Consider the following 15663-nt stretch of genomic DNA (forward strand, 5'->3'; position numbering starts at 1 on the left):
GAGAAGCAGTTGTGGAGGCTTCACACCCACTCGCCACCAGGGTCGCCATCAGGGCCAGTGCGCAGGCAAACACATGTCTTCCTCCGAGAGGCACAGAGAGGCACAGGACGTGGCGTGGGCCCATGCAGGGAGCCAAGGAAACGGGGGGGGGACGGTGAGGCCGCCTGCTGCCTGCCAGCTCCCCGGCCTGTTCCCTGAACGCGTGGGCTGTGTGCTGGAGCCACCGGTTCTATTCCTGCCGCGGGGTGCGAACGCGCTGTGTTCGGGCTGTGCTTCGTGAAACAGCTTGCAGCCCGATTTCAGGCGGCACCAAGCAGCCCCTGGTGCTCAGGGAGCCCCAGCCTCCCAGCAGAGCTCCTGTGTCCCCCCAGCACCCAGGCGCGACCTCCGCCTGCCTCCTGCACGCCTCCGCCCTTCCGTGCGCTAGGCAGGGCAGCTGCACCCGTTTGGTTCCCCGGAACCCTCACTTCGGAGGGCCAGGCCTGGCGCACGAGGTGGAGGTGTGCTCCTCGGAGAGATGGAATTAGGGTGCCCTCGTCTTCCCGGGGGTTACCAGTCCCACCAACGCTGGCCATGGGAACGCCAAGCCTCGGGAGCGTGGTGCTCTGGGGAACCGAGGGTTTCGGATGGCCTGGCCCTCTAGTCCATCCAGGGCGGCGGGAAGGCGCTGACGATCGGTGACCCCACTGGGTCGCCCGTACAGTGCGGCTCCGTGCTGACCTGCTGTTCCCGGGCCCGCCTGGGTCTCGGAGCCTCGCGGCCCGGCTTGGCGGGACAGCGTGCCCAGCGCCGCTACCACCTTCCTCTGCCTCCGTGGGGACGCGTGGAGGCGGCCCCTGGTGGCGCGAGGACTCCGTGGGCGGAAAGGGTGCGGGAACGGGCCTCTAAACCCCTAGGCCCGCCTCCGGGTCGCCCCGCCTGGGCTCTACGGCTGCAGGGACCGCCAAGACTTGCGTCCACAGAGACCAGCCAGGGGAAACTGAGGCCCTGAGGCGGGAGGGCCGCGCCGGGAGCGCCTAGTGTCCTTCGACCACAGCCGTCTCCACCTGAACTTGTCCCCGCCCAAGGGCTGCGGTGCGGGGTCTTCCCGCTCCTGTCTCCGCCGCCGCCCCTCGCCCACGCGCTGCCGGCCGAGGCCCCGGCGACGTCGGGAGTGGGCAGACGGAGAGGCCGGTTCGCGGTGGCCGGCGCGCGCGAGGCCCGAGGGGCGATGCGGGGTCGGGGCGAGGGGCAGACAAAGGCGGGGGACAGCGGGCGAGGGAAAGACAAAGCGCGAGGGGGGTCGGCGGCGGCGCCGGGGCCCCGGAGGCGGCTCCGGGCGCGGCGGAGCCAATGGGCGGGCGCGGGGCGGGGGCCGGCGGGGGCGGTGCCGCGATAAGGCGGCGGCGGCGGCGGCCGCTCGGGGACCACTGGCAGCGGCGGCGGCTGGCGCGCGCGCCCTCCTCGCACCCGAGGCGCCCCCTCCCTCGGAGACCGACCCCCGCCCCACGGCCCAGGCCGGGGCCCGGTGAGAGCGGCGGGCGGCCCGGGGTGGGTGGGGCTTGCGTGCGGCTCAGGGACCGCGGCGCCGAGGTTGGGGCGCGCGGGGGGGGGGGGTGCCCGGCGAGGGCCGCCGCCCGCGGGGTCCCGCCGCCCAGCGGCTCCGCGCATCGGTCTCGCTCGGAGTCCCGAGGCTCGGCCAGCCCTCGGGGTCCGGAGGCCGCGGAGCGGGGCGCACGGGCGGCGGCGGGGCCCGCGGGCGCTGTCCAGGAGCTTGGCGGCGGAGCTGGGCGGCCGGTGGCCTCGGAGCCGCCACACGGCGCTGGGCAGCGCTGGGTGCGGGTCAGGCCGGGGCCGCGGGTTCTCACCGCGGCCCCGCCCCGCGCGCCCCTGGCCTCCTCGCACCCTCACCCCAGGCGGGCGCCCCTGGCCTCCTCGCACCCTCACCCCAGGCGGGCGCCCGTCCCGCGGGGCGCCCTCTCCCGCGCCGGCCCTCGCTAACTTTGTTCTCGCTGCACACATGGTTCCACTCAGGGACCCCTGCCCCTGGGGGAGCAGCGCGGGGGGCGGGCGGGCGAGGGGGGAGGTGGGTGAGCGGCGGAAGTGGCAAGACCAAGAGCAACAGGAAATGACTTAGGGAAAGTCCCAACCGCAGCCCCCCAGCCCCCTGCCTGTAAACACCCCCACCCCTGCAGGCTGGGGGAGGGCTCGTGGGGCCCGAAGGGACCGACTTCCCCTTGCAGAAACCAGCGGGTGCCGCGCCTCCACCCGGGGCCTCCATCACCTCCAGCGAAGCATGTTCCAGGCTGCGGGAGCCGCCCAGGCCACCCCCTCTCATGTAGGTGACCAGCCCGGTGGGAGGGGGCCTCGGCAGGTGCCCTACCCAGGGGAGAAGGGGAGAGGAGCACGGGTTTGCTGTCACCTTCGTCCCCTCTTGAATGCCCCGGGGAGCTGGGCAGGGGCATCCCGGAGCTGAGCCCTGCCCTGCCCGTCGGCCTCTCTCCCTCAGGAAGCCAAAGGCAGCGGCGGCAGCAGCACTGTGCAGCGCTCCAAGGTAGGTGCGGAGGGTGGCTGGTGGCTGTGCGGCGGAGGGGGCGGTGCCGCCAGGCCCCTGGCTGAGGCTGGCTCGGCACAGTCTTTCAGCCTGCGCGCCCAGGTGAAGGAGACCTGCACCGCCTGCCAGAAGACTGTGTACCCCATGGAGCGGCTGGTGGCAGACAAGCTCATCTTCCACAACTCTTGCTTCTGCTGCAAGCACTGCCACACCAAGCTCAGGTGCGCCCCCTACCGGCCCCTCTGCCTGCCCCTTCCCTTGCCTTGCAGCCCTGGGCCGCCCTGACGCCGCTGTTCTTCTGCAGCCTGGGCAGCTACGCGGCGCTGCACGGGGAGTTCTACTGCAAACCCCACTTCCAGCAGCTGTTTAAGAGCAAAGGCAACTACGATGAGGGCTTTGGCCGGAAGCAGCACAAGGAGCTGTGGGCCCACAAGGAGGTGGACCCCGGCCCCAAGACAGCCTGAGGCCACGCTGACCTTCCACTCCCCCGGCAGAGGGCCTGGAGCTGGGCAGTGGAAAGGGTGGGAAAGAGGTGGGAGCTGGGATTGGGTTGGGGGGGCAGGTGGGAGAGGGCCGGGCCTGCACAGACAGAAGCTTCCACGGACAGGGCTCTGCTCCGGGATTCCTTCCTTCTAAAGTAGGTGGGGGCGAGGGAACCAGGATCGGTTTGGTCGCCACCCTGCTTCCTGCTTTGAGCCCACCCTCCCCCATGGCCGTGTGGTAGGCCTGCAAGCCCAACTTCCCTACTTAGGTGCCTTTTCTCCAGCAAGGAGTCAGCATGCCCCCCTCAGGGTCCTCAGCTCCCTCACTGCCGACCAGGGCTTTGTATGGCCCCCACCCAGGTCTCCCCATCTACCTCTGCCCTTAGCCTGGTCCTGAGCCATGGAGACTGGGAGGAAGGAGAGCAAGTGCCACCTGCTGGGCCACATGGGAGCCGCCACGGCCATGGGGGAGGGGATGGGAAGGGAAAGTGCAGCCCACTGCCCCCATGGGGCTGGGGACCACCTGGCACCACCCGAACCACAGCTGAGAAGCGGAAGCTAAAGCGCCCGCCAGGCTGAGCGCCTCAGAGACTGGCAGGGGGCTGGCAGTGGCCATGTTCCCCTCCCCCCTTGTTTCTGCCCCTTCTGTTGTGATTGCCCCATTTTAAAGGTGTTTGACCAGATTCCGACTCTGTATTATGTGGCCTGATGGGGGGCTTTGTGGTAGGAAGGCTGAAGACTCACCACAGGGAAGGGAGGCAAGGCTAGGGTCAGCCCAGGATACACCTGGCCATGGTTGGGGGGCACTGGCAGTGGGGGGGTGCTCTCCCCACCCTCGACTCCGTGATGTTAAACCCAGAAGGGTTTTCTAACTGGAACCCCACCTTGCTCTCTTAGCTTTGGGTTGACCAAGATGCCCCAAGCTGACAAGGGCAGTGAGACGCAGGGGGGCGGGAGTGGGAGGCTGTCGGTGGGTGGTGTTCCTGGCTGTGCTGCCTGGCAGAAGCCCTTCTGTGGGGTCTTCAGAGCCCCCTTCAGCCCTTGGCCTTGGCTGTCAGCCAGTGGGAAGCCGCAGACGCAGCAGTGCGGAGGGCCTTGGTGACTGCCCCGCCCTGCTGTCATTTTCCACTTGCCTTTCCGAGCTCTGGGGTCCAGAGCTGCAGTCCCAGGCTGGAGAGAAGAGGGCCATCTGCTCCCTGAGCCCCGGGCACACTGAGGGAGGACAGGCCACGGTCAGCAGGGCTGGAGGACCGCTCCCCTCACCAGTGGGCCCTAGGCAGGAAGTGTGGATTGTCCTGGTTTCCCCAGCCTGCCACTGGGATAGAAGAGTTGGTATAGCAAGAGGGCGGGCCCTGAGAGCTTGTGCTGCTGCCCCATACAACACCCTGAGTTTGAGTGACCGCAGGGAAGAGCATGTAGCGAGCTGGGCCTCGAGCTGCCGCGGCAGATGGGCCACCTGTGTGCTGAGGCGGGCTCTGCTGCCTGAGGGAGCCACGTTGACAGCGCCCTGGGCCCCAGAGCCTCCTCAGGACAGACCAGCTTCCTGCAGGTCTCAGATGGCACAGACGACCTGCACGCGGAGTTAAGCAGCAGGCAGAGGGGACAGGGGGAGACGATGGAGAGGGTCCTGGAGGCACCCGGCCCTTGCCCTGCCAAGATGAGACCAGAGGGAGTTCTCTTGCCTGAGAAGACCCTCCTCAACAGCACAGAGGCCCAGGAACCCAGTTGCTGATGGTGTTCAGGTCGGGACGGCCAACAGTGCCACATGGGTAAGCCAGCTCTGAGGCAAACACCCTCAGTGGCACTTCCAGAGGGGAGGGCGGAGGGCCCCCCCAGCGCTACTCAGCCATAGTGTCCCAGCCCTCCTCTTCAGTCATTTCAAGTTCTTTTCTTTCTGAGGGCTTCCATATCCGCCCCTCCACTTGCACCCTAAAAAGCATGACAAGAGCCGTCTGGTAGAAATGATCCCTTTTATTGTAAGTAATGCGCGACACTGGCCTGGCTTTGCACTGCAAGCCCTCGGTCAAGGTATAGTCAGATAACTATGGCTGCAGGTTCCTCTGCACGATCCACACTTCAGACACTGACACAGCGCTGGGCGGGACGGGGACAGGCAGGTGGGTCCTGGCCATGATGTGCGGGGTTGGCCAAGGCAGACACACCCCATGGAATGATGAGAAAATGGCAGCATGGCCCCTTCCCACAGCAAGCAGGGGGCTGCTAGGAAACCGCCCTTTGGAACTCAGAGCCCAGGCTGCCCTAGAGCCCCACAATTTTCATCTGGATCAGTTAAAAATAAGTTAAAATTAAGCAACATCTTGGTCCTGAGGATGCTGAGCCAGCATGTCCACAGTTTTTGGCACAAAAATCTGGGTTTGGGTGAGTTACTTTGTTTTGGAGTACAAGGTTTGTTGACTTGTTTTTGAATTCATTTTCAAACATCTCCCTGTGAGGTAAGACCCCTGGGCTGGGGCTCTGTGAGAGCCTGAACCTGGGACACGCAGAGTCATCTCATCTCGTCAGCCAGCACCACACTGCTTCCTCTGGAGAACAGGGGCTGGGTTTGGGATACAGGCTGGTGAGAGAGCTACAGCCGTCAGGATGGATCTGTGGAAAGGCCGAGCTGCCATAGGGCAGCTTTGGTCAAGATGAGGGGCCAGTCCCCACCCTGGGCAAGGGCCAGCGTGGAGGCAGAACACATGCTCACTGTCTTCACGGGGCAGTGGAGAGTGGACGGGGTCTGACAGAGGCCCCTGGGGGAAAAGGGACAGAGGGAAACAGAGGGGCCCAGGCCCAATGGCACCGTGCAACACACACTTCTGCAAAACCAGCTGCTTTCATTTGCTCTTCTCTCTTGAGGCGTCCATCACCTGTAACAGTCTAGAGTTGATATATATAAAAACCATCAATATGATCTGAGATATAAATTAACAAGTACAAGGCCTCACATTACATGATGTGAAAAGGCTAAAAACAGCGATAGAAACTACATTCATAAAAGTGCATCGTCAACATACAACGAAGGCTTTGGCTTGCTCTGTGCCTGTGGGGAAGTGGGCATGTGGGCATGGCTGGCAATGAGCTGCCTAGGGCTAATCCCCAGCTCCCTGGAGATGCCCACCCCGCCCTGGCACTGGCTTTCTTTTTTTTTTTTTTCCTTTCCTTAATAACAACTCCCAAGGAAACTGGGTGTTGAGAGGGAGGAGCTCTAGCAATAGGCACATTTTGGAGGGGAGGGGCCGGAAGAAAGGACCAGCGCCCAGGCTGAGGTAAATATGGCCAACTCTAAGCTGCTTGGAGATACTGTTTCCCACCCCCCTACCGCCTCTCCTCCCCCAGATGAGGAGCAAGAAGGGAAAGAGACTGGGACCTCACGGGGATGGGCACGGCTGGCTAAGGAAGAACAGAGCTGGCGGTTCTGGACACACGTGATGGTGGCACGTGGGCTTTCCCTGGCCTGACAGAGTGAGACCCAGCCTGACACAACTCCTTGTCTCCTGAATGTCCCAGTCTGGGATGAGGGCAGCCAGCTGGACCAGATGCCCTTACTGTGTTGCCACTCTCCTGTCTGTTCCAGTGGGGGGACAGATGCCAGGCCAGGAACCCTAAGGCCATTACCTTCAGCTCTTTCCAGTCCAGCCCAAAGTCCATGCCCACAGCAGGGTACTGAGCCCGGAGAACACACAGTCTCCAGTTTAGAAACTGGGTACAGCATAGGAGTGACTCCAACTTGGAAAACAGACAATTGCATTGACGAAACCAGGTTGTCCCCCTCAGTGGGGACAGTTCCATGTCTCAGGCCCCTGCTTTGGGGGTCAGGCAGGACAGGCACCTCCTTCCCTGAATAAGGCAGCATACGTTTGCTCCGTTCATCTTTGGTAAAGGCCAAGGACTGGCAAAGCTGACCTGGGGAGCTCCAAGGGAGAGGGCAGCCCCAGTCTCTGCCTCCCATTGGTCGGGGGGTGCTGGGCTCTCCCTCAGGCTTCAGTGGACTCATCCAGCCCAGAGGTGCTCTGGTGGTCTCCAGACATTGGGAGGAGAAACAAAATAACACTCTGAATGAAAGTAACACTATTCATACCGGCTGCAGTCCACTGCCCCCAGACCCTCTGGGCTCCGTGCCCACTGCAGTGTCGGGACACAGCTGCCTCACACGCTGTTCCCAGCCCCCTTCCCCTCCACGCTGAGCTTAGGACTCTGGAACTCTTGGTCTGGCAGGCTAGGGGCTCCCAGTCCTCGAGGCTGTCGCCGCCCACCCTGGCTCTGAGCCCCGTGGCAGAAGGGGCACAGGCAGACGCTGGCTGACTGCAGCGCACGGTGCACAGCCTTGCCTGGGAGCAGCAGCAACTCCACTGTGCCCCGCAGCAGCTCCTTGCCTGTGCGGCAGGAGCGGCTGGCAGCAGCGCGGCCTTGAGAGCTCAGTACACGAGCTGTGCAAAGTGGTGTGTGAGCAGCTCCTCCGCTGAAGGTCTCTGACGAGCCTCCACAAAAATGCGCCTCAGGAAGTCCCGGCCATGTTCAGAGATGTGGGAGGGCAGCTGAGGATTGGTGGGCTGGGTGGCAATCTTGAAAATGGCAGCCATAGCTTCATACTCTGCCCAAGGTGGTTTCTCTGTCAGCATCTCCACCACGGTACAGCCCAGGCTCCTGAAGAGACAAACCCAGGTCACTCCGGGCCAGCCTTGACTCCCAGCTGCCCGGCACACGCTGAAAGGAGGTGCCTTTGTCAGAATATACGCTAGGTACAGGCTGAGCTGAGGGATGAAACCCCCTGGGTCTCCGAGGCCAGAAGAGGCTTCAAAGCACCCTCAGCCCTGTCCTCGTGGGCTTCATCAACCTACACATCACCACCCCCTCAGCGCCTCCTGAGGCTGGGGAAGAAAAGAGAACCACCAAGCGTAGCTCTGGACATCAGCAATGTGAAATTATTCTACTACAGGCCAGGGGCAGCAGGACTGGCTCCTCAGGACGCTCTGAGGGACAATCCGTTCTCTTGCCTTTTGCAGCTTCTAGACGCCACCTGCAGTTGCTCAGGGTCCCCTCCTTGAATGACTCCAACCTCTTGCTTCCGTGGGCACATCTCCCACTATCCACTGAACCGCCTACGCTTACAAAGATCCTTGTGATCGCACCAGGCCCACCTGAATGACCCAGGATAATCTCTCAGCCGCACAATCCTAACTTAATCACCTGCGAAGACCCTTAGGCCCTGGAGGGTGGCATTTACAGGTTCCAGGGAGGAGGATGTGGACGTGTCGGACCCACCCACAATCTTCCAAGGAGAGACGCTCTCATGACTTCTGGGCCCTTCCCAAGCACGGACAAGCTACCTGGAGAGGGGCTGGAAGTCTGTTCTTTCTTGTTTAGAGACTGATCCCGGCCTTCACAGTGGAATCTCACTCTTACACACTACCACCCTGCACACATGGAGCCTGGCTCCTGGGTGCACCAGCCAGTAAGAAGCAGGTCCTCAGTCCCTCCTGCCACACGGAAAACTCCCCAAGGCACGTTCCTAATTTAGAGTCACTACAGCCCAGGCAGGGAGATGGGGTCCCAGCACGTCCCCGCGCTCACCACACGTCTGCCTTCCTTCCGTAGCCCTCGCCGCTGATCACCTCAGGGCTCATCCAGTAGGGTGTGCCGGTGACCGAGCGCATGCCCGTCCCTGACATGCAGATGGTCTGCAGGCGTTTGCTGGCCCCAAAGTCCCCCAGCTTCACATTCCCAGCAGAGTCTCGGAGGATGTTGGCTCCTAAGGCACGAAAGGGCAGAGGCTACAACCTGGGACCCTCGTGCACGTCTACCATCCTCCCTCCCCTTCTCCCTGAGCGTGCTGGGGGAACCACACACAGCAAACAGTCCAGTGAAGGGAAGCCTCAGAGCCACCGTACAAGATGATCATCTCCACCACCAACATTTGCAGAGAACTTTACAGTATCTCCCCAAACTGCTCAAACCATCTCCACACAGATCCCCCAGAAAGCCGCTGGGGGCCCCCTTTACAGAAAGCTTGGAATGGTGAGAGACTGGAAGCCAGCTCCTGGGGCTCCTGCTCACCCTTGATGTCCCGGTGAACAATCATGTTGCTGTGCAGGTAGGACACGCCCTCCAGGATCTGCCGCGTGTACTTTCGGGTCACACTCTCTGTCAGGGCTCCATAGGCCTTCAACTGGTCTTTCACTGAGCCCTACCAGCCACAGAGTCGGAGGCAATGGGGATGGGAAGGGGTAAGGTTATTTCCAGCCCCCAGCATAGCAGCAAAGCAGTGATTCATCCAATTCCCATTTGCAATGTGTCAGGCACTTCGCCAGGAGCTAGGGGACCGCTTCCCTCAAGCAACGTACGACCCAAATTCAGGAACAGGGAGGCCTGTGCTCCAGGTAAAGGCTATGCTTACTGGACAGTGTATAAGACAGTCACTGCAGCCAGAGGCAGGACGCTCCAGACTAAGTCCTGCCGTCACCTAGCCTCCTGAGCCTCTGGTGCCTTAGGGGATCAGACCCATGTCAAAGGTGACCCCTCCACCCTCCGCCCCCAGGCTCAGATGAGGCCCCTTCTGGGTGTGTGTCTCACGCTGTGAGGGGCACATACCCCTGGCATGTACTCCATGAATATGGTCAGGGTCTTCTCAGCTCGATCCCGCAGACAGCCATAGTACTGCACGATGCGCTCATGCTGCAAGTTCTTCAGCAACTGGATCTCGCATTCCAGAGCACTCACCTCCTAGAGGGGTCAGTGGTCACCCGAGCTCTCAGGGACCAGTTCTGCCTACCAGGCATCAGCTCACCTTACCCTAGTCAATGCCTTGGGAACTTTAGCTAGAGAAAAGGGGAACACTTGACTGTCTGGCCCTGGGTCACAAAGTTCGGTAGCCTTAGGGACGGCAGCACTCCCATATCTGGAAGAAGGCAGACTGGGAAAGGCACATGGGAAAAAGTCTGGCTGCTTAGCTAAAGTATCTGCTGCATTTGTCCATCAAATTGCACTGTCGGCTCCATTATTCCTCTTTCAGAGCTGGACCAAGTGAGTGAACCCCACGGCGCTCTCCTGGATCAAGGGCAGGGGAGTAGTATCTATTGGAGAAAGTGACCTTGGTCATCCCTTCACTGTTTGGTGGCTTGGGATTTGGCATGGACTTAGTTCCTCACACCCAATCCCTCCCTCAGGTGCCTGGTACCCTCACGTGGTCCCTTCCCTCAAGCAGTTATTCTGTACAATAATAACCAAGGAATCTTTGTTCAAAGAAGGGAACTGGAAGTCAGACCATGGGGAAGGCAGTACCTTGCTTGTCTCAGGACTGTCTGGATCAAACTGGACCTGCTTGGAAGCAAGTTCACGTCCCGTGTCCACATCATAGCACAAATAGACCCTGCCAAAAGCACCCTGGCCTAGGAGCTTCCCTCGGCGCCAGTTGATCGGGGCACTAGGAGCTACAGGGGAGAGGAGGAAAAGAGCATTGCTTCGTGTGTGTTCATTATGGATATCCTCACCCTATAATGGATCACTGGCTCAGGCTCCCCCTCACACCCAGTGCTAACACATCTTCCAGCATCTCCAGCCCCATCTGGAATAGACCCAGTGCTCCAACTGGACCTTAAGGTCAGGGTCCCAAGAAGCAGAGGACTGGCCTATATGGTTTAATGTTCTGCATTGACCAAATGCCTTTACTTCCAAAGCACCTGAATATCTCAATATGGCAGGGATTAAAGGTATGCTCTTCTGTTCAAACATTGAAAAACAAACAAAACAACTAAAGACTAGAGAGGCAGCTTGTCACGCCACAGGAGACTCAGGTCTGAGGTCCTGGGGGTGTGCTGCCCCTCCAAGGCTCTTCCACAGGGCCATGATGGGCCACAGGAGCTGACTGGTGTGCTGAAGAGCCCCGGGCGTGGCTGTCCTCCCACACCTGTAGCTCATCTGAGCACCCGTTAGGTGGTCTCTTCCTAAGCAAGCAAGACTCACATTTGGTTGGCACATTCCTCTCTTGCACAGAGAGGGCATTCTCACTGTCTGCACTCCGCAGGCGCCCACGAGGGTCCAAATATTGCACAGCCAGACCCATGTTCTCTCCATTTGTGCTCAGGGAGCGGCTGGAGGGCACCAGGGTGAACAGGTTGCCTTGATGACGCCGTATTCGGGGAAATGTTCTTCTGCCTGAAAAGGTGTAAGGGCCAGAGAAGAGCAAGTTAGACCCCCTCACCACATGGCTTGTCGTGCAAACCAGGTCCTAGTTAGAAGTGATAGATAACACTGGCCCCAGCCTGTCCTGTCTGTCCTCCTGCCTGACCCATACCAGAAAGGCTGCTGTTCCAAGTAGCCCAAAAATCAGGACAAAAGTAAAAATAAGGAGTAACCTGGTTTTGGTAGCCCTGGCCACAGGGAAGGCACAGGGCTGGCCCCCAAGCACGAAATTAGTCTCAAAGGCAATCCATGGTCATCTCTTTTTCCTTGGCACCCTACTCCTAACCGCTCTGTGACAGCTCCAGTCCATTTGCTGCTGCTGTGGGCAGAAGAGGTCCTTGGAATATGCCACAGATACAAACACAGGACAGAATCATCAGTGGCAACATCTTGGTCTACAAATGCCCCCCCATCTGTGTGTGTGTCTTTTCTCTCGGGTACCTCAAGCCTGAAGCACAATTCCTCAGGAAAGAAGGAAAACCCAGGGTCTGAAGTGTCTGTCCCCACCTCCCTGACAAGGTGGGTCTCCCATGGCAGGGCTCTAAGCACCTTCTTTCTGAAGCCAGCAGGGGGCAGCGTGGAGGTACACTCACCATCACTGTAGTCCTTGTGGTGCACTGACACGTGGTAGCGCCGGGGGTAGGTGCCGCCTTTGACCCCTTTGTCGTAGAGCTGTGTCTCCCGATCTGAGTAAGACAGGAATGACACTGGTCGCTGGGTAGGTCAACATGAGTGAGCTGCTCAGCCCTGAGGTCACCTCAGAGCAGCAGCCCAGAAGAAAATCACCCAGTTCTGGCTCCCCAACTCAGCTACTGTCTGCAGGCCTACTCAGACATCCTGCAGTGCCCACCAGAGCTCTGTGCAACTCACCAGAGTACTCCTGCCTGTTGTCTGGGAAGCTCTGGGCTCGGGACATTCGCGATTTCCGGAAGGATGGGCTAGAGAAAACAAAAAGAAATCACAAAACAGCCTTGAGCACAGAAAGAGCCCAGCTTCCCGCTTTCTCCACCTTCCCACCTCTGAAACAGGAAGAGCTGTGAGAGAATCCTTGGCCTGGGTAGTAACAAAATCAGCAACATTACAGTTACAGATTGCTGCTTTCTTATTTATTTTACAAAGTGAACTTTTCCTCACTTAATTTTCACAACCCTCTGAGGTGGGAAAGTCTTAGGGATAAAAGTAAAATAACAGGTGCCGATTACTGAGCAGGGCTATGTTATCTCCATTAATAGGTCTGTTTACGTGCCAGAGAGGACACAGCTCATAAGCAACAGGGCAGCCTTCAAATCCAAACCAGGTAGTGATTCCAAAGTTGGTGTTCTTGCCTCTAAACTTCCCCCTAAGGCACCTTCCTTTCAAACTAATGGGGAAACTGAGGAACTGGAAAGTTACGAATACCTGTCTTGAAGCCACTCCACTAATATTTAGTGGAGCTGGGACTGGCTCTAGGTCCATCTGGCTCTAGATCCCATGCCCTTTACCAGATCCCATGAAAAGAAGATGAGAACCCTGAGGTCAAGTTAGGCCAGGCCTCAAGGAAGTAAATCCAGATCATGGGTTTATTCCCAAGGAGAAGAAAACAAAGCACTATAGGGAAGAAGGAAAAACCAGAGACCAGAGAAGCGGGTAAGTTTAAGTTTTTCCCAGCATCTATTTGCATGGCCCTTTCCTTTAAAAGCAAATGCCAGGGACCAGCACTGTGGTATAGTGGGTAAAGCTACCGCCTGCAGTGCCAGTATCCCATATGGGCACTGGTTCGAGTCCCGGCTGCTCCACTTCCAATCTAGCTCTCTGCTATGGCCTGGGAAAGCAGTAGAAGATGGCCCAAGTCGTTGGGCCCCAAGAGGAAGTCCCTGGCTCCTGGCTTTGGATCAGCACAGCTCAGACCGTTGTGGCCACCTGGAGAGTGACCCAGGGATGGAAGACCTCTCTCTTCCTCTGCACCTCTGCCTCTCTGTAACTCTGCCTTTCAAATTAAAAAAAAAAAAAGTGAATGCCATTTAGAAGGCCACAGAACAGAAACTCTCAAGGCAGTGACTTGGGGGCTGCTCCCTACTTCCCAACTACTAGCCTTCTGTAGCTCCCTCCCCCCAGCAAAGCTTAGGAGATGTTCAAGCCAGAATTCTCTGTCCAGGCAGCAACCTGTAGCCCTTTTACCTGTGCCTTCTTGCTCCCCCGGTTGGACAACAAGCTGGAAATCAAGCTGTACACTGGAAACCCACAAGCTATGATCATATCCTTGGACATCCAGAGGGAAGACAATGCTTCCCAGTGCTCAGATCTTTTAGAAAGGACACCACAAATGTTTACAAGATCAGTGCCCACATGAACAACTGATCAGTTTTGGAAATAAAAAAATCCTTAAACCTGCTCTTTATCCTCTAACCACAGCCCTAAGCCCAGCCAGAGGCGAGCAAATATACTGTTGGGCATAGTAAGGCTGAGGCCTGTTCCAAACACACCCTGCTGCCGGTATGTCAGCTCCGCAGAGCCACTAGGTATGTAAAGGACAGCACCTGTTTCCTCCCAGGGTGTGAGAACAGGATCACACACTAGGCAGTGTGGCCCGCTAGGCAGTCTGGATATTTTGTTTTCTTCTTCTCCTTCTACTTTTTTTTTTTTTTTAAACTTTATTTGAAGGGCAGAGAGAGAAAGAGATACAGGGAGGGAGAGATCTTCCATCCACAGGCTCATTCCCCAAATGCTCGCATCACCCAGGGCTGGGTCCGACTGAAGTCAGAAGCCTAGAATTCTATCCAGGTCTCTCATGTGAGTGGCAGGGATACAACTGCTTGAGCCTGCTGCCTTCCAGGTGCACATAAGCATGAAGCATGTGTTGGAAACGGAGCCACTCTCAAACCAGGCACTCTGATTGGGAGCACAGGCTTTTCACAAGCAACAACTTTTTTTTTTTTTTTTAAATTAAACATTGGGGTACTTAAACTTTGGTGCAGCCTAGTGCTAAAAGCCAAATCTTTTTTTTTTTTTTTTTTTTTGACAGGCAGAGTGGATAATGAGAGAGAGAGAGAGACAGAGAAAGGTCTTCCTTTTTGCCGTTGGTTCACCCTCCAATGGCCGCTGCGGCCGGCGCATCGCGCTGATCCGAAGCCAGGAGCCAGGTGCTTTTCCTGGTCTCCCATGCAGGTGCAGGGTCCAAGAACTTGGGCCATCCTCCACTGCCTTCCCGGGCCATAGCAGAGAGCTGGCCTGGAAGAGGGGCAACCGGGATAGAATCCGGTGCCCTAACCGGGACTAGAACCCGGTGTGCCGGTGCCGCAAGGTGGAGGATTAGCCTGTTGAGCCATGGCACCGGCCCACAAGCAACAACTTTAACTGCCAAACACCTGCCCCTGTTTTCTGGTTTTTATATCGCAGTTTCTTATTGTACCAGAAATACTTGGAGAAACAAATGAAAGTAAACTTATGTATGAGAATTCATATCCCCCCCAAAAAACATCCAACAATACACCACTTTTCAGCCCAGATCATAATAAGGCCAAAAGTAGAACAGCACATAGTATGCAGAAATTCAAAACATGAAAAGTGCTTAGAACAAAGCCAACATGTAATAAATGAGCTGCTATTTTATGAGGTATTATTACATCCATTGAATTATGCAAGCATAATGTTCTCATGACATTTGGGAAATGGAGGAGAAGTTTTCCTAGCAGTATGAAAACTCTGGACCTACAGACCTATCTAGATCAGAGACAGCACTCACTAGCTAACTCTACGTCCTCAATCTACCAGCTCCCCAAATGCCTACACAGAAACCCCCAAACTACCCCCAGTCCCATACCTGTCTGCTGACCTGTCCAAGGACTGGCAGCTGCCTGACAAGGAATTTTCAGCACTGCTCAGGGGATCCAGCATCTGTAAGGCAAGTTATAAATGAAACCACAGTCCACCCCAAATCCCGGCCAGGTGACCCAGGCTTTATGACCCTGTCATGCTCAGCAAACGGTTCTTTTTGTCAAATGTAAGAAAGTGTTCTTTCTCTTCCCATGCATTGGGAAATGAATGGTTAGTAAAGTACTACTCTCCCTTGTAGTTTAAAAGGCGAGTTCCAGGAGGGAGAAAATTGCCTGGCTGGCATCCTAAGAGCTCTGCCAAGAGAGCAAAGCAGAGGCCCTGATTCTCTTTTGGGATCTTCTTGGCTCACTAGCACTGGATCCTGGCACTGGAGATGGCACTACCCTGCAGAGGCTTTCAGTGAGTCTGGGTGGGACCTTAATGCTTGTGTTTACACTCCACAATTTATAATTTACAGAGATAAGGACTGCCTCATTTCACAGACGAGCAATGCGGGCCAAGAAAAGTCATAAACTAGTTAGTGCATAGCTGGTACCAGAACAAATGTTTTCCAGTTCCTGATTCTGACGCAGTTAACAGGTATCTACACAATTTAAAATCTTTCTCTGCCCCTAGTCAAGTGCAGTAATAAAACGCCTTCAGAACAGCTTTTTC

The 15663-nt window shown here is 57.6% G+C and overlaps 2 protein-coding genes across 7 annotated transcripts in view; one reads left to right on the top strand and one right to left on the bottom strand.

Annotated features, from left to right (window-relative positions):
• The first annotated feature begins 1423 nt into the window (after positions 1-1423).
• On the top strand, positions 1424-3692 carry LIMD2 (LIM domain containing 2). 2 transcript variants are annotated; one of them, XM_062216238.1, is made up of 5 exons: positions 1424-1507; positions 2223-2317; positions 2489-2533; positions 2615-2754; positions 2838-3692. In XM_062216238.1, the coding sequence occupies exons 2-5, from the start codon at positions 2276-2278 to the stop codon at positions 2995-2997; spliced, it is 387 nt and encodes a 128-aa protein (XP_062072222.1). In that variant the 5' UTR covers positions 1424-1507; positions 2223-2275; the 3' UTR covers positions 2998-3692. The 2 variants fall into 2 exon arrangements, with proteins under 2 accessions (XP_062072222.1, XP_062072223.1); XM_062216239.1 differs by having other exon boundaries at positions 1492-1507; positions 2175-2317.
• Positions 3693-4972: 1280 nt separating this feature from the next.
• MAP3K3 (mitogen-activated protein kinase kinase kinase 3) overlaps positions 4973-15663 on the bottom strand; it is an 80564-nt gene continuing 69873 nt past the window's right edge. For 2 of the 5 annotated variants that reach the window (XM_062215656.1, XM_062215654.1), the window contains 9 exons: positions 15008-15069; positions 12067-12134; positions 11790-11882; positions 10978-11169; positions 10297-10445; positions 9607-9738; positions 9073-9202; positions 8590-8767; positions 4973-7662 (listed from right to left, as the gene is read on the bottom strand). In XM_062215656.1, the coding sequence (XP_062071640.1) occupies positions 7434-7662; positions 8590-8767; positions 9073-9202; positions 9607-9738; positions 10297-10445; positions 10978-11169; positions 11790-11882; positions 12067-12134; positions 15008-15069 (1233 nt within the window). In that variant the 3' untranslated portion in view covers positions 4973-7433. Of the gene's footprint in view, positions 7663-8589; positions 8768-9072; positions 9203-9606; positions 9739-10296; positions 10446-10977; positions 11170-11789; positions 11883-12066; positions 12135-14995; positions 15070-15663 lie in introns of all 5 variants that reach the window. The other 3 variants (XM_062215655.1, XM_062215653.1, XM_062215658.1) reach the window with 2 other exon arrangements.

The sequence above is a fragment of the Lepus europaeus genome, chromosome 18 (genome assembly GCF_033115175.1).
Source record: "Lepus europaeus isolate LE1 chromosome 18, mLepTim1.pri, whole genome shotgun sequence".
Lineage (NCBI taxonomy): Eukaryota > Metazoa > Chordata > Mammalia > Lagomorpha > Leporidae > Lepus > Lepus europaeus.